Source organism: Dendrobates tinctorius, unplaced genomic scaffold (genome assembly GCF_039654945.1).
Source record: "Dendrobates tinctorius isolate UK_male_01 unplaced genomic scaffold, ASM3965494v1 ptg000084l, whole genome shotgun sequence".
Lineage (NCBI taxonomy): Eukaryota > Metazoa > Chordata > Amphibia > Anura > Dendrobatidae > Dendrobates > Dendrobates tinctorius.
The window spans coordinates 31,433,264-31,458,125 of NW_027361752.1; the positions used below are offsets into that span (position 1 = coordinate 31,433,264).

General features: G+C 46.8%; 1 protein-coding gene across 2 annotated transcripts in view; it reads right to left on the reverse strand.

Moving 5' to 3' along the window:
• Positions 1-24,862, reverse strand: part of MRPL39 (mitochondrial ribosomal protein L39) — a 101,841-nt gene that overhangs the window by 33,390 nt on the left and 43,589 nt on the right. For both annotated transcript variants that reach the window (XM_073584508.1, XM_073584507.1), the window contains exons 5-6: positions 15,088-15,155; positions 4,132-4,244 (exon numbers count right to left, since the gene is read on the reverse strand). In XM_073584508.1, the coding sequence (XP_073440609.1) occupies positions 4,132-4,244; positions 15,088-15,155 (181 nt within the window). The remainder of the gene's footprint in view (positions 1-4,131; positions 4,245-15,087; positions 15,156-24,862) is intronic.

Consider the following 24,862-nt stretch of genomic DNA (forward strand, 5'->3'; position numbering starts at 1 on the left):
GTGTCTCTCGCTACAGGAAGTTAGGGAGGGCTTGTGTCTCTCGCTACAGGAAGTTAGGGAGGGCTTGTGTCTCTCGCTGCAGGAAGTTAGGGAGGGCTTGTGTCTCTCTCTCTCTACAGGAAGTTAGGGAGGGCTTGTGTCTCTCTCTCTCTCTACAGGAAGTTAGGGAGGGCTTGTGTCTCTCGCTGCAGGAAGTTAGGGAGGGCTTGTGTCTCTCGCTACAGGAAGTTAGGGAGGGCTTGTGTCTCTCGCTGCAGGAAGTTAGGGAGGGCTTGTGTCTCTCGCTACAGGAAGTTAGGGAGGGCTTGTGTCTCTCGCTACAGGAAGTTAGGGAGGGCTTGTGTCTCTCGCTACAGGAAGTTAGGGAGGGCTTGTGTCTCTCGCTATAGGAAGTTATGGAGGGCTTGCGACTCTCTACAGGAAGTTATGGAGGGCTTGTGTCTCTCTCTCTCTCTACAGGAGGTTAAGGAGGGCCTGTGTCTCTCTCTACAGGAAGTTAGGGAGGGCCCATGTGTCTCTACAGGCAAGTTGGAGCTGACCTGTGTCTCTATAGGAACGTGAAGCGGGTCTTTGCCTCTCTAAAAAACGTGGGGAAGATTCTCAGTTTCTCTACAGGAAGTGAGTGGGCCTTTGCCTCTCTACAGGAAGTGTAGGGGGTGTCCCTGCTCTTACTCTCCTGTTTGTCAAATTGCATAAAGGCATTCTAGAAAGGACAGCTTTCCATTGAGGACAGGCAAGCTATTGGACTAAGACAAGCACAATAGATGCTGGGAAGTGAGAGAAGGGAAGTTATGGCTCCTACAGTACTGGCAGAATGCTGATGAAGAGGAATGATCCGTGCAAAAAAGAATGGATGGCAAGTTATAAAGTATGAAAAAGATAACAGCAACGGGACATAGACTGGCATAAACCAAAAGTAATCTACTTTGTTGTGGGGAATAAAGGCAGCAAGATGTTTTTCTACAGATTTTGTGCGACATTATAACTTATTTTACCACAATGGAAACGTACAGAAAACACTGAGCAATCAGCCAGACATTCCTGCAGGTGTGAATTACAAAGGACTAATTCTTGTTTTGCACAATAGTTAGAAAATATTTTATTTTATAAATGAGACATTTCTGAAAATGGCAGAAATTGCATTCAGGAGACGATGACATCCAGCCCCAACGCCATGCTGTGTAAGCAGCTATTCATTTCAGGAATGTTACTGACTGCGCGAAAAGTCTAGACTACGACATAGAAATCAACGGTATTAAAAGCTTTGCAAGTCCAGAGGAGAATGACTGAACAAAATTGTTCAGCATTAGTCACACAGGAGCGTCATATGGCTTATCTACACTGCAGGAAGTCCGTAATTCCCTCCACTGTGCGTGGCACATAGCGCTACCACCATCACATATATACCCACCATTATTAACAAAATAAGGTCAACAGAACCAGAATATTCACAGAAGTATAACATGTTCATCACAATACTGTGGGTGAAGCATCCTCAGAATCACATTTGCACATTTCGTTCAGCTCCACCGTCGGGCTCCCTCTAACCACTCGTTGGTCCTACGACACTGATGAGCAAAAGGGGGGGGAGGACATTACAGTTATAGAGAGAATATTACATACTCTAACTTGCCTGATCCTAAAATTGGTGCAGTATTATGGAGTGGTCTATATTTCTCATGCACTATTAGGCAATACTATTAGGCATTATATAAGGAATGGTGCATTGTATCTTTAAATATCACAATGAAAGGTCACATAGTAATTACCTGGCAGCGAGTAAAGATGAAAGCACCTGGTCGGCCCGCCCGCCTCAACGCACGTTTCAGATAAAACACTCCTTCCTCAGGGAACATGAAGTGTTGTCTGTGATTCTTTTAAAAAGCACAGCCCCGGAAGTCAATTAAGGCCGGAAGCGGCCGGCATCCTTTCATTGTAATATTTACAGATACAATGCACCATTCCTTATATAATGCCTAATAGTATTATCTTGATTTATGGTGCATGAGAAATATAGACCACTCCATAATACTTTACCAATTTTATATTCTCTCCATAATATTTGTGATGTTAACAGCATTATTTTTTTGATCTTAAAATAGATGTTTTCACTGGTCGCACCTGCCCTCCACGTTGTATGGTGGTCGTCTGCCCACCTATTATTTTTCCCACCAGTACATGTATAAATCTGACCAATAAAGCTATGTTTGTTTTACATTAATGGACTGTATGATTGTAACTTTCTTTTGGCTTGTCCTCCCCCCTCTGTCTTAGTTACGTTACCATCGGTCCTATCCCACGTATTTCTCTGGAATATCAAGATTATTGATGACTTTATTTTTATATAGCGCTAACATATTCCGCAGCGCTTTACAGTTTGCACACATTATCATCGCTGCCCCCGATAGGGCTCACAATCTAAATTCCCTATCAGTATGTCTTTGGAATGTGGGAGGAAACCGGAGAACCCGTAGGAAAGCCACGCAAACACGGGGATAACATACAAACTCCTTGCAGATGTTGTCCTTGGTGGGATTTGATCCAAGGACTCCAGCGCTGCAAGGCTGCACTGCTAACCACTGAGCCACCGTGATGCCAACTCTATCCACAAGTGTTCGATTGGGTTGAGGTCTGGGGACTTTGAGGGCCAATACAGCACCTCTCCTTCATTGTCACCGAACCACTTCTTTGCCAATCTTGGTGTATGCTTCATGTCGTTGTCTTGCTGGAAACAGTGTTGTCCTTTTCATACCCATAGTACTTGAGTGTAGAGGAAGCCAGGAGAGTGGCAGGGGACAACGGCAGCAGGGTGGTGGTGTGGCAGGAGTCCGACTAGCTAATTGTAGGGGTTTTTTTTTCCTTATTTTAAGATCCCTCAAGAGCCCATTTATAAACTGAAGGTGTAATTGCTACCATCACCGTGAAAGCAGCTGAATACTCGGGGATATTGTGGATGGAGTAGAAAGGGTTAATCTGCAGATAAATGGCATTAAAATGCTGCCGGGCCGTCTTACTGAAAGTGTGGCTACTTTGAGAAAACAAACTGTACTCCTCCTGGGATATAGAAGCCTGCACGGTGCGACTGCAGGGACCGTCGGCTATAAATCACTCCCGGGCAGCATTGACAGCTTGCTAAGCAGCGTGTCATTAAAGTGTCGGGGAGTGATCACAGCCGCAGTGACTGCAACGCCTCCTGCACCGCCCCAATGACATGAAGTCATCGGCTGCAGGGAGGATACAAATGTAATCTTCTCCAGGTAGCCGTAAGTACAGCAAGACGGGCCGGCAGCATTTTATTGCTATTTACCTGCAAATTGACACGATCCTGTGTACCTCTCAGGGTAAGTGGTGTCTGATCGCTGACGGTCCGAGCCCTTAGCTTGCAATTGTAAGGGTGCGGAAATATGAAAGACCCTTATAAAGCTTTAGACGTGGCTCCACTTCTCAGGAAGCCTGATTTTTAGTAATCAACCTAAAAGCAAGTTTCCTCCAGATTGCGCAGTCGTATACTGACTTCTATCAAGCCCTCCTGCGTCTTCGTAAATCTCCCTTTCCATAAGAATGCTTGCAGATTTATTTTTGACAGATTCCTATAAATATGGAAAAAAAATAATTCTAGCATGCCGCATCAGATACCCTATAATAAAGGTATTATCTCCTAGATCTGTGGAGTCCAGCGCTGCGCAGAGCACCTACAGCATCGCTGTGCACAGCCGCAGGGCCAATACGCGCCTCCGTACTAGGGGGGGCGATTTACTGCTGGTGAAATATTTTTACAATTTTTCAGATCTGGTCCTACTTGATTAACATGTTCCCAAAAGGTCGATGAGAACGTTCCACCACAACACAGTTTGCTCCCTGAAAACTGAAATGATTCCATACAATTGGCTTTTACACCAGGAAATATTTGCCTGCGATGCTGAATAATAGAAATTGTGCAGAACATTTACATCCTGGCGGAACGTTCTCCGCTCTCGGTACAAAGGATCTACAGTGCGGCGTCCGACGGAAGGGATCACAAAGGAACGAGAAGAAAGCCGCATTATTCTACGCATCGCCTTCCGCAATTACAACACTTTTGGCTTTTTTTTAATAGGTACAATAAAATGATTGTAAAAGTAAGAGACTCACGGATTGTACTGGAAGATTTCTCTGCCAACCTTTTCCTCTACTTCTAAACACTCAAACGGCAAATCTTTGCTGATAAGTTTCAGCGCATCCTTGGTGAATGAATGGAGGTTCTCCTACAGAAGAGACGGAGGGGACAAGAAAAAAATAGTTAAAAAGAAAAGTCTTAAAAGTTTAACTGAACTTTTAATTAACTTGTGACGCATCATAGAGAAATATCAAAAGTTTGGATCATCGGGGCTCCGGGTACGGTGGTCTCCATGGATCACTGCTCTCTGCCAACACTGAGGACGAGCTCACCAGAAAGAATAAGGGCTCAGTCTTGAGTCTTGGATGAGAGCAGTGATCAGTGGAGCATTTCTACTCCTTTTTTTGTGATTAAAGGGAATCTGTCAGCAGGTTTTGTGCTATATAATCTGAGAGCAGCATGATGTATTGGCAGAGAACCCAATTACAGCAGCGATGTGTCACTTATTGGGCTGTGGTTTGCTGTTTCAATACACTTAGTGTTCTACCAACAGGAGATCATCCCTGCAGGACTAGGTGTCTTGTGCCACATAGTCCATCCCCGCCCTGTAGAAAGTAGCCAATCAGTGGTGTGGACGGGGTTATACACAGCTCACCATCCCGAGCTCCGCTAGATCTGCAGCAGAGAAAACAGGGATTTTATCACAACTGCTGCACCCAGTGATCCAAGATCTACATCGCTGGAATCAGGGACACTGCCCCTACATGATGCTGCAGTCATCTTACATAGCAAAAACGTCTTCACTCTGGACTCCCCCTGAATCAAAACATCTGGCATGGCTCTATATGAAGTGCATTTACACTGTAAAAGATTATTGCCCTTTTGGATATTTTTAGGGGCTTTCTAATAGAGAGATATGGACGTTATAGTGCGGGTGACCTTACTCAGGACCCTCTTCATCAATTGAATGGCCGCCTTGTAATACCCACCTTTGGCTGCGGCTTCCTCTGCGGACCACAAGCAGTCAGCTAATGGCCAATGTGTCTGCGTTACTTCTGATGAGACTATCCCTGTAAAGCATAACCACAGGATATGTCATAATGACAGGGGCAGATCCCATTACTGACCTCTGTTCACCAATTCCAGGGTGGGGCATTCTCCATATACTTCAATGTAAAAGTGATGCAGTCCTCTCCGGTGAAGTATATGGGGATTATGGAGAAAGCCAAGCAAGTGGATCAGGACAGGGAGGCATTCTGCCACCTCCAGGATAAGATGACATACTGGTCAGATCCTGCATTTGTCCCTAGATATACATCTGTGTTATTTTGGGGGGACATAGCTTTGCTTTTGCACTCAGACCCTAAACTATATGGAGCACAACAACGCCGCATCATTTCCAATAGTCCAATGCAAAGAGGCGTCAAACAGAACATAATACAGGTTATAATTAACTGCATTCACTTGGAGGCACAGGATACAGCCTCCCTCTCAATATTAAAAATGAATTTACCACGGAGGCTGCCCAAAATAATCCTCCCTACATCCACCATGAAGGGGCAATATGCCGCCCAGTGTCATTAGCAATTACAGCTTAGAGATCTGCTATTGAAAAGGCTGAATTGTGGTCTGGAATTAAATGAGTTAGAGAGAATATTTCATAAAAAAAGGGATTTTTTCTAAGTTACTATTTGGTATTCTGCAGCAATACTTGTGATCGTCTGGAGATGCTGTACTTGGAACTGCAATTTCTGGAGCACATTTTATAGGTATTCAGATTAAAGGAGCAACAGGGACACCCACTGGAGACACGAACTGTATCGCACCAAGTGATGATAGAAGCTATGTAACCTGTATCTGGAGCAGGACCCAGCACCAGGGACACCCACTGGAGACATGAACTGTATCGCACCAAGTGATGATAGAAGCTATGTAACCTGTATCTGGAGCAGGACCCAGCACCAGGGACACCCACTGGAGACATGAACTGTATCGCACCAAGTGATGATAGAAGCTATGTAACCTGTATCTGGAGCAGGACCCAGCACCAAGGACACCCACTGGAGACATGAACTGTATCGCACCAAGTGATGATAGAAGCTATGTAACCTGTATCTGGAGCAGGACCCAGCACCAGGGACACCCACTGGAGACACGAACTGTATCGCACCAAGTGATGATAGAAGCTATGTAACCTGTACGTGCAGCAGGACCCAGGAGCCAGCACCAGGGACACCCACTGGAGACACGAAATGTATCGCACCAAGTGATGAGAGAAGCTATGTAACCTGTACGTGCAGCAGGACCCAGGAGCCAGCACCAGGGACACCCACTGGAGACACGAAATGTATCGCACCAAGTGATGATAGAAGCTATGTAACCTGTACGTGCAGCAGGACCCAGCACCAGGGACACCCACTGGAGACACGAAATGTATCGCACCAAGTGATGAGAGAAGCTATGTAACCTGTACGTGCAGCAGGACCCAGGAGCCAGCACCAGGGACACCCACTGGAGACACGAAATGTATCGCACCAAGTGATGATAGAAGCTATGTAACCTGTACGTGCAGCAGGACCCAGGAGCCAGCACCAGGGACACCCACTGGAGACACGAAATGTATCGCACCAAGTGATGATAGAAGCTATGTAACCTGTACGTGCAGCAGGACCCAGGAGCCAGCACCAGGGACACCCACTGGAGACATGAAATGTATCGCACCAAGTGATGAGAGAAGCTATGTAACCTGTACGTGCAGCAGGACCCAGGAGCCAGCACCAGGGACACCCACTGGAGACATGAAATGTATCGCACCAAGTGATGATAGAAGCTATGTAACCTGTACGTGCAGCAGGACCAAGGAGCCAGCACCAGGGACACCCACTGGAGACATGAAATGTATCGCACCAAGTGATGATAGAAGCTATGTAACCTGTACGTGCAGCAGGACCCAGGAGCCAGCACCAGGGACACCCACTGGAGACATGAAATGTATCGCACCAAGTGATGAGAGAAGCTATGTAACCTGTACGTGCAGCAGGACCCAGGAGCCAGCACCAGGGACACCCACTGGAGACATGAAATGTATCGCACCAAGTGATGATAGAAGCTATGTAACCTGTACGTGCAGCAGGACCCAGGAGCCAGCACCAGGGACACCCACTGGAGACATGAAATGTATCACACCAAGTGATGATAGAAGCTATGTAACCTGTATCTGGAGCAGGACCCAGGAGCCAGCACCAGGGACACCCACTGGAGACACGAACTGTATCGCACCAAGTGATGATAGAAGCTATGTAACCTGTACGTGCAGCAGGACCCAGGAGCCAGCACCAGGGACACCCACTGGAGACATGAAATGTATCGCACCAAGTGATGAGAGAAGCTATGTAACCTGTACGTGCAGCAGGACCCAGGAGCCAGCACCAGGGACACCCACTGGTGACATGAAATGTATCGCACCAAGTGATGATAGAAGCTATGTAACCTGTACGTGCAGCAGGACCAAGGAGCCAGCACCAGGGACACCCACTGGAGACATGAAATGTATCGCACCAAGTGATGATAGAAGCTATGTAACCTGTACGTGCAGCAGGACCCAGGAGCCAGCACCAGGGACACCCACTGGAGACATGAAATGTATCGCACCAAGTGATGAGAGAAGCTATGTAACCTGTACGTGCAGCAGGACCCAGGAGCCAGCACCAGGGACACCCACTGGAGACATGAAATGTATCGCACCAAGTGATGATAGAAGCTATGTAACCTGTACGTGCAGCAGGACCCAGGAGCCAGCACCAGGGACACCCACTGGAGACATGAAATGTATCACACCAAGTGATGATAGAAGCTATGTAACCTGTATCTGGAGCAGGACCCAGGAGCCAGCACCAGGGACACCCACTGGAGACACGAACTGTATCACATCAAGTGATGATAGAAGCTATGTAACCTGTACGTGCAGAAGGACCCAGGAGCCAGCACCAGGGACACCCACTGGAGACATGAAATGTATCGCACCAAGTGATGATAGAAGCTATGTAACCTGTATCTGGAGCAGGACCCAGGAGCCAGCACCAGGGACACCCACTGGAGACACGAAATGTATCGCACCAAGTGATGATAGAAGCTATGTAACCTGTACGTGCAGCAGGACCAAGGAGCCAGCACCAGGGACACCCACTGGAGACACGAACTGTATCGCACCAAGTGATGATAGAAGCTATGTAACCTGTACGTGCAGCAGGACCCAGGAGCCAGCACCAGGGACACCCACTGGAGACACGAAATGTATCACATCAAGTGATGATAGAAGCTATGTAACCTGTACGTGCAGCAGGACCCAGGAGCCAGCACCAGGGACACCCACTGGAGACACGAAATGTATCACACCAAGTGATGATAGAAGCTATGTAACCTGTATCTGGAGCAGGACCCAGGAGCCAGCACCAGGGACACCCACTGGAGACACGAACTATATTGCATCAAGTGATAGAAGCTATGTAACCTGTACGTGCAGCAGGACCCAGGAGGCAGCACCAGGGACAACCACTGGAGACACGAACTGTATCGCATGAAAAGATAGAAGCTATGTAACCTGTATCTGGAGCAGGACCCAGGAGCCAGCACCAGGGACACCCACTGGAGACATGAAATGTATCACACCAAGTGATGATAGAAGCTATGTAACCTGTACGTGCAGCAGGACCAGGAGCCAGCACCAGGGACACCCACTGGAGACACGAAATGTATCGCACCAAGTGATGATAGAAGCTATGTAATCTGTACGTGCAGCAGAACCCAGGAGGCAGCACCAGGGACACCCACTGGAGACACGAAATGTATCGCACCAAGTGATGATAGAAGCTATGTAATCTGTACGTGCAGCAGGACCCAGGAGCCAGCACCAGGGACACCCACTGGAGACACGAAATGTATCGCACCAAGTGATAGAAGCTATGTAATCTGTATGTACAGTAGGACCCAGCACCAGGGACACCCACTGGAGACACGAAATGTATCGCACCAAGTGATGATAGAAGCTATGTAACCTGTATCTGGAGCAGGACCCAGGAGCCAGCACCAGGGACACCCACTGGAGACACGAAATGTATCGCACCAAGTGCTAGAAGCTATGTAATCTGTATGTACAGTAGGACCCAGGAGCCAGCACCAGGGACACCCACTGGAGACACGAAATGTATCGCATCAAGTGATAGAAGCTATGTAACCTGTATGTGCAGTAGGACCCAGGATGCCTTCCATTCTCAATCAGTGCCTGTTAACCTATTAGTTAAAGGGAACCAGTCACTCTATTCATGCTGCCCAAACCACAGGCAGTAGGAATCACAACATGGTTGCGCAGTTTGCAGCCAGGTATGTTTGAATATAGTTTGAAGAAGCGGGAAAACTTTTCCCAGAAATTATTGAATGGTCTCTCCATGGGCGCAGCGCTGGGCTAGTATCCTCTCTTCCTATGGTCCCTGACCGGGTCTACAAATTATATTCTCAGAAGAAAAATATACATTTTGGGGCGCTAGTACTAATAAAGGAATGCCCGCCGCACGACAGAACAACACACCACAAGGTTGTAAATAAACATAGATATATGTCTGCGCTGAGATATCCTTAATATATCACCCTAAATTAACCCTAGATAAAAAACATGAACTGACTGGTACAACTGTAAGGTTCTGTAGTGATAAATGAATATAATGTATGTGCTGCCGAAGCAGTATAAGAAAATATATAAATATAAAAAATATATGCAGAGGCGTTTATATACACATAAAAGGTAAAATTTAGAAGCAGTAAATTATAAAAAAAAGAGCCTGATGGAGATTTACCTCAAATATGCCCAGTGCTATACTAAGATTTGCATTGAAGAGAGAGGGTGATACCTCTGATTTAGTGTGTTGCACTTGCTTGAGGACAGGGGTAAAACTCAGACGCACAGATGGTTGCTGGAGCACTGCCCCTCCTACGTGCTGTGCTTACTTGGGGACAAAGCAGGGTTAAATCTCCAACACACAGTTTTTAGAGCACTGTCCCGGCCGGTGACAGGCTCTCATATTACTCACTGATCCCTCGACGCGCTACTGTGGTTCACAGCATGGCGCTGCTGGCTGCAGAGTGTCTGCAGGACCTTCCTGACGTCAGTAGTCACGTGGTGGGATCCGGAGAGCAATGTGGACCAATTCCTTTCCTTCCTACCGGTTTCGGAAATGCTCGGTTTCCTTCCTCAGGGAAGGAAATCACCTGCCCAATACAATCCCAACAGTGAAACATGGTGGTGGCAGCATCACTCCAATGAAGGAGTAGAACCATCTCAAGGAGGATCACAAGGAAATGGACAGCATGTGACTTAAATGAGTGTCTGCACAAAGGGTCTGAATACTTATGACCATGTGATATTTCAGTTTTTCTTTAATAAATTTGCAAAAATTTCTACATTTCTGTTTTTTTTCAGTCAAGATGGGTTGCAGAGTGCACATTAATGAGAAAAAAAAAAAAACTTTTTTGAATTTACCAAATGGCTGCAATGAAACAGAGTGAAAAATTTAAACGGGTCTGAATACTTTCCGTACCCACTGTACATAAAGTGCAGCTCAGATTCATTTCAACTAAAGACTGAGATCTTAGATCAGGAACATAATAAACATTTCTGGGATATTTTAACTTTCCCAAATTCTTATGAAAACTTCTACAGAACATCCTGTACTGAATCCAATGTATTATATATTTTAGGAGTCGAAGTCGCTCCATTTTATACAGACTCCACAGCCCTGGTTCATTGTATCCTTTTAGTAATTTAATATTTTAATATACTTGTACAGACATGGCAATATCATTTATGCTATTTCTTTATTTTAAAACTAGGAAGAGGGGTATGACCAAAAGTGCAGCACTGCTGGAACAGCGCTGGGATAGGACGCGAGTAAACTTTTTTTATTTTCATTGGGGCAAAACATTTAGAATGATTAGGGGTTGTCCTAGTAGTAACCGTTTTAATTTATGGCTTTTTTTACCTTAAAATTTTAGGAGGTTTTAGCTTTAACTAAAGTCTATATACGCCAATACCACTGTATTGTAGTATATAATACAAATCACGATTTCCTTTGCAGTTAAGGCCGGTTTCACATTAGCGCTTTTTAAGCGCACGCACGGCCGGGGGTAGCTCCGCCCCCGAGCCGGCTCTCTGCCCGGCGTGCCCGCCCCTTGCTTGTAGCGCCGCCTACTAGCGGACAGCGGCGCCTGCGATCGGCGCACCCTATCTTTAGCATAGGGTGCGCAGATCGTGCGCAGGCCGTGCGCTAGTTGCGCTTTGACCTGCGCTGCGCACTTTTGACGGTGCGCCGTGCGCGCCAAAATCCGAAAAGTTTGATTTTGGCGCGCACGGCGCACAGTCAAAAGTGCGCAGCGCAGGTCAAAGCGCAACTAGCGCACGGCCTGCGCACGATCTGCGCACCCTATGCTAAAGATAGGGTGCGCCAATCGCAGGCGCCGCTGTCCGCTAGTAGGCAGCGCTACAAGCAAGGGGCGGGCACGCCGGGCAGAGAGCCGGCTCGGGGGCGGAGCTACCCCCGGCCGTGCGTGCGCTTAAAAAGCGCTAATGTGAAACCGGCCTTAGCCCATAGCTTGGCTTCAGAGTACCATCAAGATGGCAGTGAAGGAGGCATTGAACAGGCCACCCCAGCTGCCACAGTAAGAAACCTGCACTCACATTATTTAAATGCCATTGTAAAAGACTGACAGCGGCACTTAAATACTTAAGCAGCAATGATTGCACAAAGGTTCCCAAGCCTACTGGATTGTGAGGCATACATGTACGGCAGAGTGAGCAAGAGTTTTAAAGAGGAACTGTCACTTGCTCAAAAAAAAAGGTGAACAACAAAAATCCTTGAGCTCCCCTGATTCTGCCACTCTTTCCAGTTTTGCCCCGCGTCGCTCCATTGCATAAATATTCACATTTGTTTCTTCTGTAGTGCAGTATGTGAAATCTCTGTTTTAGTGCAACTTGGGCAATTCTTCAGAGTCTTCTCTGGGGACGTGCACCTTCACCCCTCAATCACAGCATGGCAGCGGATCTAGCAGACACTATGATCGGCAGCGTCTGGGATTGCTATCTGCACTGGTCCAGCTCACTCCAGGGGTGGAAGAGACTTGGTTCAGACTTTACACCGAGCTCTCAAAGGCACCTAGATGTGGAGAGGTTCATTTCCTCCTGGACACCTCAGTTTATCTTCAGAACAGATGGAGCTGATCTTAAACAGCATCTCATTGCTGACAGAAAAGTTAGGAAGGGTTCTCAAAAAGTTACTTCCTAGTCAGACACAGGCGGTGCTTTTTTTTTTTTTTTTTTTTTTAAAGGGGTTGATGCTTACATATACCAGGGGTCGGCTGGGGAGAGGGAGCGTGAGTGTCAGACCAAGCCTACCTCCACCCCCCGGCGCGGTCTCTGCAGCCCCCCCACTTCTCTTGGTCTCAGGCTTCTTCCTTCAGCGGTCACATGGTACCGCTCATTAAAGACATGAATATGTGTATATTCATGTCTTTAATGAGCGGTATCATGTGACCGCTGAAGGCAGGCGCCAGAGACCGTGGGATAACAGAGACCGCGCCAGGAGGGGGTAAGTATATGCTATATTCACCTGTCCCCGTTCCCACGCTGCTCGCCGCTGCCTGCCGCGTCCTCTGTCAGTGATATTCAGGTCAGAGGGCGTAGTGACGTGGTTAGTGTGCGCCGTGTCCTCTGCTGCCTGAACGTCACAGAGATGACGTGGCAGGCAGCGGCGTGCAGCGTGGGAACGGGGACAGGTGAATATCTCAGGTGCCAGGTCCTGGAGCCAGCAGCGACACCGGTACCTGGCCCCCAGCCACGAAGAGGTGAGTATGTAATTTATTTTTTTTTTTAATTTGCAGCAGCTTCAGCATATGGGGGCTTATTCTGTGGAGCATCTTATGGGGGCCTATTCTGTGGAGCATCTTATGGGGGCCTATTCTGTGGAGCATCTTATGGGGCATATTCTATGGAGCATCTTATGGGGGCATAATGCATGGAGCATCTTATGGGGGCATAATGCATGGAGCATCTTATGGGGGCATAATGCATGGAGCATCTTATGGGGGCATAATGCATGGAGCATCTTATGGGGGCATAATGCATGGAGCATCTTATGGGGGCATAATGCATGGAGCATCTTATGGGGGCATAATGCATGGAGCATCTTATGGGGGCATAATGCATGGAGCATCTTATGAGGGCATAATGCATGGAGCATCTTATGGGGGCATAATGCATGGAGCATCTTATGGGGGCATATTCTATGGAGCATCTTATGGGGGCATATTCTATGAAGCATCTTATGGGGGCATAATCTATGAAGCATCTTATGGGGCAGCATATGGGGCATAATATATGGAGCATCTTATGGGGCCATAACCTTTATGGAGCAGCATATGGGGCATATTATTCTATGGAGCATCTTATGGGGGCATATTCTATGGAGCATCTTATGGGGTAGCATATGGGGCATAATCTATGGAGCATCTTATGGGGCCATAACCTTTATGGAGCAGCATATGGGGCATATTATTCTATGGAGCAGCATATGGGGCATATTATTCTATGGAGCATCTTATGGGGCCATTATTAACCTTTATGGAGCATTATATGGGTTGTATTTTGTATGGAGCAACTTATGGGGCCATCATGAACGGTATGGAGCATTATATGGGACTCCTGATTCAATATGGATATTCAAAAACATTTAACCTACTGATGTCTCAATTTTACTTTTATTGGTATCTATTTTTATTTTTGAAATCTACCAGTAGCTGCTGCATTTTCCACCCTAGGCTTATACGCGTGTCAAAAAGTTTTCCCAGTTTTTTGTGGCAAAATTAGGGGGGGGGGGGGGGGGTCGGCTTATGCTTGAGTATATATGGTAATTGCAAATGGCTTGTAAAAGCAAACACCTTTAAAATTTGTTTTTCTTAAACTCTGCAGTCTATCAGGAGGTGACCGATCTAGGCAAGGAGCGCATACGAGCTCTTTAATAATAATAATCTTTATTTTTATATAGCGCTAACATATTCCGCAGCGCTTTACAGTTTGCACACATTATCATCACTGTCCCCCGATGGGGCTCAATATCTAAATTCCCTATTAGTATGTCTTTAGAATGTGGGAGGAAACCGGAGTGCCCGGAGGAAACCCACGCAAACACGGGGAGAACATACAAACTCCTTGCAGATGTTGTCCTTGGTGGGATTCGAACCCAGGACCCCAGTGCTGCAAGGCTGCAGCGCTAACCACTGAGCCACCGTGCCGCCCAAGCTCTTTGCTTTAAAGCTTGCAAGTGCTGCTCTGAGGCTAGCTAGAGCACTGGATCAGACCAGCTTCAGTATCCATGTGCCCCGCCAATGCTGCCCGTTTGCAGCGTGGGAGAGTGATCAGTTCGGGCCAGTGGCGCCTATTTGCCATTTACCTAAACTGTCAATCATCACGAGTGAACTGTCACTAACAAGCCTAAAGTGGAGCAGTGCACTCCAAGAACAGGAGACAATCACTATGGTGTTCCACGCACTAGCACTGGAGGGGAGAATGTAGTGGGGAGGATAAAACAAATCCTGACCCATACAAGGGACCACTTTTGCTTTTCTTTGGTTTGAATATTCTAATTTTCTTCCATATCTCTAACTCTGCTCTGCCAGAAAGGATATACAATTCCGGATCGTTCTGATGGACGCAGGCAGATCAGTTAATATTTCACCGTGAAGGCTTTATTTGCCATTACGCTGTTCATAGAAGTACAAGCAACATAAGATGATTGCCCAGATTAAGTCATGCTGATGGCACCAGCACGCTTTACTGCAGCTGTGATCATAGATAGCCTATCTCATGAGCTGTGAAGGCTGGAGAAAAATCTTATTAAGCAGGAAAAAAGAAAGTTTAAAAAAAAAAAAAAAAAAATATCAAGGCTCACCTTTGTCGGATTCCAGTCATCCAACCGGCTGTCCAGCACCACATCATAGCAGAACGCTCCGGAGATAACTGCACAGAACACATTCACAGGCAGGTTATTAGATGGAGAACATTCGAGCATTCAATGCCAGTAAATCTGGATTAACCCGAGCGCTGGCACGCAGCAACGCACTGGCAGGAAAAGTGGAAAGTGCTAAAGACATGAAGACAATCTGGAGCCTGACAAACTAAGTCTGTCAATATTATACTTGTGAATGACGGAGCCATGATGGGTTCTAGGCAAACTGGGACATATTTAGCTTTCAGATCTCAATATTTGCTATGACAGACAGATTGTGAATTTCAAGGAATTCAATGGAAAGAGAACATTTTTCTTAATAAGATTCAGGACAATAAAAAAGTTATGCAATCGGGGTGGGAGGTATTTTTTACAATCACAATTTTGTCTTATGGCATAAAATGCAAAGAGATAGAAGAACTTACCGTGGTAGAATAATAATAATAGAAAAGTCAACTGAGCGATTTATAACTTGTCCAAACTCTATATTGGTTTAACACTGAGCACTTTTGCATTCAGGACTCTATAATAGGCTGATTAAAGAGAACCTAAGAGCACCTGTCATCTTGTCAAAAGTAGTCAGTTTTTGATCTCCTAATATTCCCACTGCACCAGAGTAGTCAATTTTTTGTTGTTTTTTTTTTTTTTAACCTGCAATACATTTCAATAGATCCACATCTTTATTTACTGCTACTCTTGTACCACAGGGGCATGGCTTACATGATCCTCTGGGGCGTGTCTTGTCTGCTCTGCATAATTATCCAGTGAGCACCACCCCCTTACTAAAGACCAAAAAAATTTACACTAAAGAGACTCATATCTTAGCAACCTTTTTGATCTAGTGACAGGTCTTCTTTTAAAGGGGTTGTCAAAGTTTTCAAAAGAATGGATTTTAATACTTTATTTTCCCTTCTGAAACCGTGCCTTACCTGTCCAAGGGCTGTCTGGCCTTAATCTACTGATTTTCAAGGAGATTTGGAATCCAGCCCTCAGTTAGCTGAGGATCTTGGTTTCCAATGATATTTTATTTCTTTTGTTCTTTCAAGACCTGATGTGTGATTGAAGTGTTCCTTTATGCTATTGAGCAGCATATATAATATACAATACACGAAACATGAATGGAAAATTGAAGTCATGTCAATGCGATGTCTTCCACCTTTCAGCCGAGTCTAACAGACCCCCATACACTTCAAGGGTCGAATGGTCTGAACTGCCGAATAGATGCGAATAGGATCAACACTGAGTCTTGGAGACACAGATCCCTTATTAAACCTGATGCAAGTATGGATCAATGAAACTCCATGAGTCAGTGTGATGTCCGAGAAAAAAAAAAGCACACAGCACTAGTATGTGTCACATAGATGGGTGAATGTAGCCTTACACAACTTAGAAGCACATGAATCACTCCTAACAAAGAGATAGAGACAATAACGTACTCCCGAGTCCACTCCATAAACCCGCACCTGGCGTAGGACGTACTCCCGAGTCCACTCCATACACCCGCACCTGGCGTAGGACGTACTCCCGAGTCCACTCCATACACCCGCACCTGGCGTAGGGGTGTACTCCCAAGTCCACTCCATACACCCGCACCTGGCGTAGGACGTACTCCCGAGTCCACTCCATACACCCGCACCTGGCGTAGGACGTACTCCCGAGTCCACTCCATACACCCGCACCTGTCGTAGGACGTACTCCCGAGTCCACTGCATACACCCGCAGCTGGCGTAGGACGTACTCCCGAATTCACTCCATACATCCGCACCTGGCGTAGGACGTACTCCCGAATTCACTCCATACACCCGCAGCTGGCGTAGGACGTACTCCCGAATTCACTCCATACACCCGCAGCTGGCATAGGACGTACTCCCGAATTCACTCCATACACCCGCAGCTGGCGTAGGACATACTCCCGAATTCACTCCATACACCTGCACCTGGCGTAGGGGTGTACTCCCGAGTCCACTCCATACACCCGCACCTGGCGTAGGACGTACTCCCGAGTCCACTCCATACACCCGCACCTGGCGTAGGACGTACTCCCGAGTCCACTCCATACACCCGCACCTGGCGTAGGACGTACTCCCGAGTCCACTCCATACACCCGCACCTGGCGTAGGACGTACTCCCGAGTCCACTCCATACACCCGCACCTGGCGTAGGACGTACTCCCGAGTCCACTCCATACACCCGCACCTGGCGTAGGACGTACTCCCGAGTCCACTCCATACACCCGCACCTGGCGTAGGACGTACTCCCGAGTCCACTCCATACACCCGCACCTGGCGTAGGACGAACTCCCGAGTCCACTCCATACACCCGCACCTGGCGTAGGACGTACTCCCGAGTCCACTCCATACACCCGCACCTGGCGTAGGACGTACTCCCGAATTCACTCCATACACCTGCACCTGGCGTAGGGGTGTACTCCCGAGTCCACTCCATAAACCCGCACCTGGCGTAGGACGTACTCCCGAGTCCACTCCATACACCCGCACCTGGCGTAGGACGTACTCCCGAGTCCACTCCATACACCCGCACCTGGCGTAGGACGTACTCCCGAGTCCACTCCATACACCCGCACCTGGCGTAGGACGTACTCCCGAGTCCACTCCATACACCCGCACCTGGCGTAGGACGTACTCCCGAGTCCACTCCATACACCCGCACCTGGCGTAGGACGTACTCCCGAATTCACTCCATACACCTGCACCTGGCGTAGGGGTGTACTCCCGAGTCCACTCCATAAACCCGCACCTGGCGTAGGACGTACTCCCGAGTCCACTCCATACACCCGCACCTGGCGTAGGACGTACTCCCGAGTCCACTCCATACACCCGCACCTGGCGTAGGACGTACTCCCGAGTCCACTCCATACACCCGCACCTGGCGTAGGACGTACTCCCGAGTCCACTCCATACACCCGCACCTGGCGTAGGACGTACTCCCGAATTCACTCCATACACCTGCACCTGGCGTAGGGGTGTACTCCCGAGTCCACTCCATAAACCCGCACCTGGCGTAGGACGTACTCCCGAATTCACTCCATACACCCGCACCTGGCGTAGGACGTACTCCCGAGTCCACTCCATACACCCGCACCTGGCGTAGGACGTACTCCCGAATTCACTCCATACACCCGCACCTGGCGTAGGACGTACTCCCGAATTCACTCCATACACCTGCAGCTGGCGTAGGACGTATTCCCAAGTCCACTCCATACACTTGCAGCTGGCGTAGGACGTACTCCCAAGTCCACTCCATACACCTGCAGCTGGCGTAGGACGTATTCCCAAGTCCACTCCATACACCTGCAGCTGGCGTAGGATGTACTCCCAAGTCCACTCCATACACCCGCACCTGGCGTAGGACGTACTCCCGAATTCACTCCATACACCTGCACCTGGTGTAGGACATACTCCCAAATTCACTCCATACACCTGCAGCTGGCGTAGGACGTATTCCCAAGTCCACTCCATACACCTGCAGCTGGCGTAGGACGTATTCCCAAGTCCACTCCATACACCTGCAGCTGGCGTAGGACGTACTCCCAAGTCCGCTCCATACACCTGCAGCTGGCGTAGGACGTATTCCCAAGTCCACTCCATACACCTGCAGCTGGCGTAGGATGTACTCCCAAGTCCACTCCATACACCTGCAGCTGGCGTAGGACGTATTCCCAAGTCCACTCCATACACCTGCAGCTGGCGTAGGACGTACTCCCAAGTCCGCTCCATACACCTGCAGCTGGCGTAGGACGTATTCCCAAGTCCACTCCATACACCTGCAGCTGGCGTAGGATGTACTCCCAAGTCCACTCCATACACCCGCACCTGGCATAGGATGTACGATTACTTAATGGCAACAATACTTATATGGTTAATCGGTGACCACTTTTGTCGAGAAAACCTACAGACTTCAAAGTTCACCTACAAATGGTATTCTTTATATAGTCTTCTACCAAAAATTGAAGCCAGTACTACTTTTGTTCTCTGCGACAATCTTCCAGGAAACTTTGACACACATAAAAAAAAAAAAAAATGACGAAGAATGAAGAGCACGCGACCATGCAACTCCCCCATCCTTCAAGAAGACAAAGATCTGTAAGAGAAAGGCTTTCTCCTTTCTTGTCTAATAACACCACTGTACGGCTACAGATATCAAACATAATATCAGAACATACAACCCCAAAATTACTGACGACTCCGGCTTTAATCTCCAGTTCTCCTGTGAAGTTTGAAGTGTATTTACAGAAGGGCACTTTCTGTATGGAGGGAATCAGGCTGCCGACGGTAAATGATATGAAACACCTTGATCATTTCTCACGCGCAGAAACCGCTACGCCCCCAACCAAAAAAAAAAAAAAAAAAAGATTCATCTCATTTTCAAAGTAGAAGCTTTGGGATGGCAGATGAGGCTGGCACTGTCGAGAGTTCTTTCTCATGCTTGTAAATCTGCCATTAATTAATAATGTATAGCGTTCCATTCCATAATTCTGCATTGGCATTGCAGATTTCATCAATTCTTAATAACACGCTGTTTATTGTTTTCATTACATAGACACAAAACAGACTTCTCCGCATGAGACTTGAAGGATTAAAAGTTTTCTTGTTTAGACAAAACTATCTTTACGGGAAGCCCGTGTAGCTGTAATCTGTATACGGGTCTGATTAAAGCGTACCGGTCCTTGCACACAAACTTCATAAAAGCATGGTCTGACTGCCCTCAACTCCACAAGCAGCTCTTGGTATATACACAAAACTAATACATCCAGGATCACTGGGCTGTTCCTCTACATCAGCACTCTGCCAACACTAGACTGTGTTCCAAATTATTATGCAAAAAATATTTCCTCCTATTTTCTGTAAATTACCTATATGAATTGCAGTCATTGTTATTTTCCAGTCATCTAATATTCTAGTATAACTGCAATGTTTTTGAACAAACTGCCTATGAAAACAGTATATTTTTAAAAATAAGAAACACTCACAATGCATGTTCCAAATTATTATGCACAGCAGAGTTTTCAACCTTTTTATTTTGAACAAAAAAATGGTCAATTGTGAAATTATAAGCATTATCAGCTTATTACAAAATGAAATCAGTTTTCAAGTCAAAACTTTATTCTAGGTGATGTTACATTTGCACATAGGACTCCTTGTTCGAAAGAAGCTTCTGAACTCTCTCGTCCATTGAATTTGTCAGTTTTTGGATGGTTTGTGCTTCCATTGTTTTGCATGTGGACAGAATACCCTCCCAGAGCTGTTGCTTAGATGTGAGCTGCCTCCCGCCATCATAGACACTCCTTTTGATGATGCTCCAGAGGTTCTCAATGGGGTTGAGGTCAGGGGAGGATGGTGGCCACACCATAAGTTTGTCCTCTTTTATGCCCATAGCAGCCAGAGATGCAGATGTGTTATTTGCAGCATGAAAATGATCTTGCTGCGGAAAGCACGGTTCTTCCTCTTGAACCATGGCAGGAAGTGCTGTTTTAGAAACTCCACATAGATTATGGAGTTCATCTTTACCCCTTCAGGGATCCTAAAGGGGCAGACAATCTCTCTCCCTATGATTCCAGCCCAAAACATTACTCCACCTCCTCATTGTTGGCGCCTTAGCCGTGTTTTCATGGGGTGTCCATCAATCAGCCATCCTCCACTCCATCCATCTGGACCATCGAGCGTTGCACGGCACTCATCGGTGAACAAAACAGTCGGAAGTCAGTCTTCATGCATGTATCGTTTGGCCCACTGGATCCGTTTCTGCTTGTGTGCAGTGGATAGAGGTGGTCGACAGGATGGCTTACGCCCAGCTGCAAACCTCTGAAGGACCCTGCATCTTGTTGTTCGGGGGACGGTGGAGGCACCAGCAGCTTCAAAAACTTGTCTGCTGCTATGACAAGGCATTTTTGCAGCTGCTCTTTTAACCTGACGCAATTGCCTGTTGGAAAGAGTCCTCAATTTTTCCTTATCAGCACGCACACGTATGTGCTGGGAATCAGCTACATACTTCTTGATTGTGCGACGATCACGATGAAGTGTCTTGGCAATGTTGATTGTAGTCATGCCTTGACCTAAATACTCCACAATTTGTTGCTTCTTAGCAGCCGACACATCCTTTTTCTTTCCCATTTTGGCAAAAAATGTAGGCTGCTTAATAATGTGGAACAGCCTTCTTAAGTAGTCTTGCCTTTATTTGGACACACCTGCCAAACTAATTTGCACAGGTATCTGCAATTGCTTTCAGTGATATAAAGAGCCCTGACACACATCACCATCAATGAGATTAAATGACAAACAAAAAAATTCTAACCTTATCACTCCTAAACTCTTTTTGCATGATAATTTGGAACACAGTTTATAGGAACTAGACCTTTCTTCTCCCCCTGTGCTAGTCACTGCACTAATTGCCCACCTGCCATGGAATAAACTTAACCTTGTAACTCAGCAGTGATCTCGCTAGCGAGATCGCTATGTGTGACGGGGCCCATACAGTTATCACTCTCACCCTCGCTATGTGTGACGGGGCCCATACAGTTATCACTCTCACCCTCAAAGCTCTGCACAGTGATGCACCGCCCCACATCTCCTCATTTTTTTTACCAACCTACTTGTAATGCACCGCCCCACATCTCCTCCATCTACCAATCCTATGTGTGATGCACCACCCCAGATCTCCTCCATCTACCAACCCTATGTGTGATGCACCGCCCCACATCTCCTCCATCTACCAACCCTATGTGTGATGCCCCGCCCCACATCTCCATCTACCAACCCTATGTGTGATGCACCGCCCCACATCTCCTCAATCAACCAACCCTATGTGTGATGCACCACCCCACATCTCCTCCATCTACCAACCCTATATGTGATGCACCGCTCCACATCTCCTCCATCTACCAACCCAATATGTGATGCACCGCTCCACATCTCCTCAACCCAGTCTAGCAACACATTTGTGATGCATCGCCCCACATCTCCTCCATCTACCAACACTATGTGTGATACACCACTCCATATCTCCTCCTTCATCTGTCTACCAACCCTATTTGTGATGCACCGCCCTACATCTCCTCCCTATTCTCTATCAACCTATTTTGTGATCCACCACCGCACATCTCCCCTCTCATGTGTCTAGCAACCTATTTGTGATGCAGCGCCCTACATCTGCCACATCTCAGTCTGACAACCTACTTGTGTTGTCCATTCTGACAGTTATCTATTTTATTATCCCAACTCCATTATCTGAAAATCCCTCTAGTGGCTCCGAGTCTTTTCTAGTGCTGCACCATATCTCTGAAAAGCGCTATCCCAGACAGTCCGGTTAGTTCCTTATATCCAAAGTATTAAAATAAAAAACATCTTTTCTGCAGACCAATCTCAATGCCTCACTAACTTTCCTCAGTTCTCCCTTGCCACTTTTTTCTCAGAACCCGGTCCTTTCGATTCGTCTGTTCTCACACACTCTGTGTAATCATGATGCCCAAAGCATATGGTGATTGCTGGAGGTGCCCCCAAAGAAAGATTGCACTGTCATTGAGAAGCAAGGTGAATGCCAGACCAGGATAGCTGCAATTCACTTTTCTCCCCTCTAAGGTATTTCTTTAATGCAAAAGGTGGCTGGATCTTACAATGCAAGCACTTTTTACCTTTTGTGTCATCCAAACTTTTTTATATAGACTGTAGGACCTTTCGAGCAGGGATCGCACTCCCATTGTGTGAATTATTGAATTACGTGTTAGTCTGTAGTGTCTTATAATGTTTGTACATGTCCTTTTTGAAATTTTTAAAATGCAATTATGAAAAAAAAAAACAGAAATTAATAAATAAGTATATATTAGAACAGCAAGTGTACTTCTTGTTTATAAGACTAAAATATCTTGCTCTTTGCTGTTATGAAATTCTGACAAGCTCTCCAGATACTACATGTTTTGAGTCGTGTGGAGCCATCAATCACTTTCTGTATTGAAACATCCTTATCCGGCAGCAATCCTCACTGAACGGCTGCGGTTTAATCAATACCAGCTTTGCAGAAGAGACTCCTCGCTGGGCACAGACTCCTACAAAGAAAGAGCACAGAGCACAACCTGCTGCTGGAGCTTTAATTTCAGTTACAGAAGAGTGCAACATTGGTTTCTACGCTAATGGCGGTTTTCTATTTCTTATCCAACAGAAGATGTGTCTGTACTGCAGGAGCTATTCTATCAAGGGCTGTGGCATGCTGATGTTTCAGAAAAGCTTCAGCTGCACAGACAAATCTGCTGCACACTACAGCTCCGGATAGAAGAGCTCCAGCAGCACAGACATCAGCTGCACATAACAGCTCCGGATAGGAGAGCTCCAGCAGCACAGACACATCAGCTGCACACTACAGTCATGGCCAAAAGTTTTGAGAATGACACAAATATTAATTTTTACAAAGTCTACTGCTTCATTTTTACTAATGGCAATTTGCATATACTCCACAATGTTATAAAGAGTGATCAGCTTAACAGCAATTACTTGCAAAGTCAATATTTGCCTAGAAAATGAACTTTATCCACCAAAACACATTTCAACATCATTGCAGCCCTGCCTTAAAAGGACCAGCTAACATCGTTTCAGTGATTGCTCCATTAACACAGGTGTGGGTGTTGAGGAGGACAGGGCTGGAGATCAATCTGTCATGATTAAGTAAGAATGACACCACTGGACACTTTAAAAGGAGGCTGGTGCTTGGCATCATTGTTTCTCTTCTGTTAACCATGGTTATCTCTAAAGAAACATGTGCAGTCATCATTGCACTACACAAAAATGGCCTAACAGGGAAGAGTATCGCAGCTAGAAAGATTGCACCTCAGTCAACAATCTAACGCATCATCAAGAACTTCAAGGAGAGAGGTTCCCTTGTTGCCAAAAAGGCTCCAGGGCGCCCAAGAAAGACCAGCAAGCGCCAGGACCGTCTCTAAAAAGTGTTTCAGCTGCGGGATCGGGCTACCAGCAGTGCAGAGCTCGCTCAGGAATGGCAGCAGGCAGGTGTGAGTGCATCTGCACGCACTGTGAGGTGAGACTCTTGGAGCAAGGCCTGGTCTCAAGGAGGGCAGCAAAGAAGCCACTTCTCTCCAGAAAAAACATCATGGACAGACTGATATTCGGCAAGAGGTACAGGGAGTGGACTGCTGAGGACTGGGGTAAAGTCATTTTCTCTGATGAATCCCCTTTTCGATTGTTTGGGACATCTGGAAAACGGCTTATTCGGAGAAGACCAGGTGAGCGCTACCACCAGTCTTGTCTCATGCCAACTGTCAAGCATCCTGAAACCATTCATGTGTGGGGTTGCTTCTCAGCCAAGGGAATGGGCTCTCTCTCAGTCTTGCCTAAAAACACAGCCATGAATAAAGAATGGTACCAGAATGTCCTCCGAGAGCTACTTCTCCCAACCGTCCAAGAGCAGTTTGGCGATCAACAATGCCTTTTTCCACATGATGGAGCACCTTGCCATAAAGCAAAGGTGATAACTAAATGGCTCAGGGAACAAAACAGAGATTTTGGGACCATGGCCTGGAAACTCCCCAGATCTTAATCCCATTGAGAACTTGTGGTCAATCATCAAGAGACGGGTGGACAAACAAAAACCTTCAAATTCAGACAAAATAAAAGCATTGATTTTGCAAGAATGGACTGCTATCAGTCAGGATTTGATCAAGAAGTTGATTGAGAGCATGCCAGGGAGAATTGCT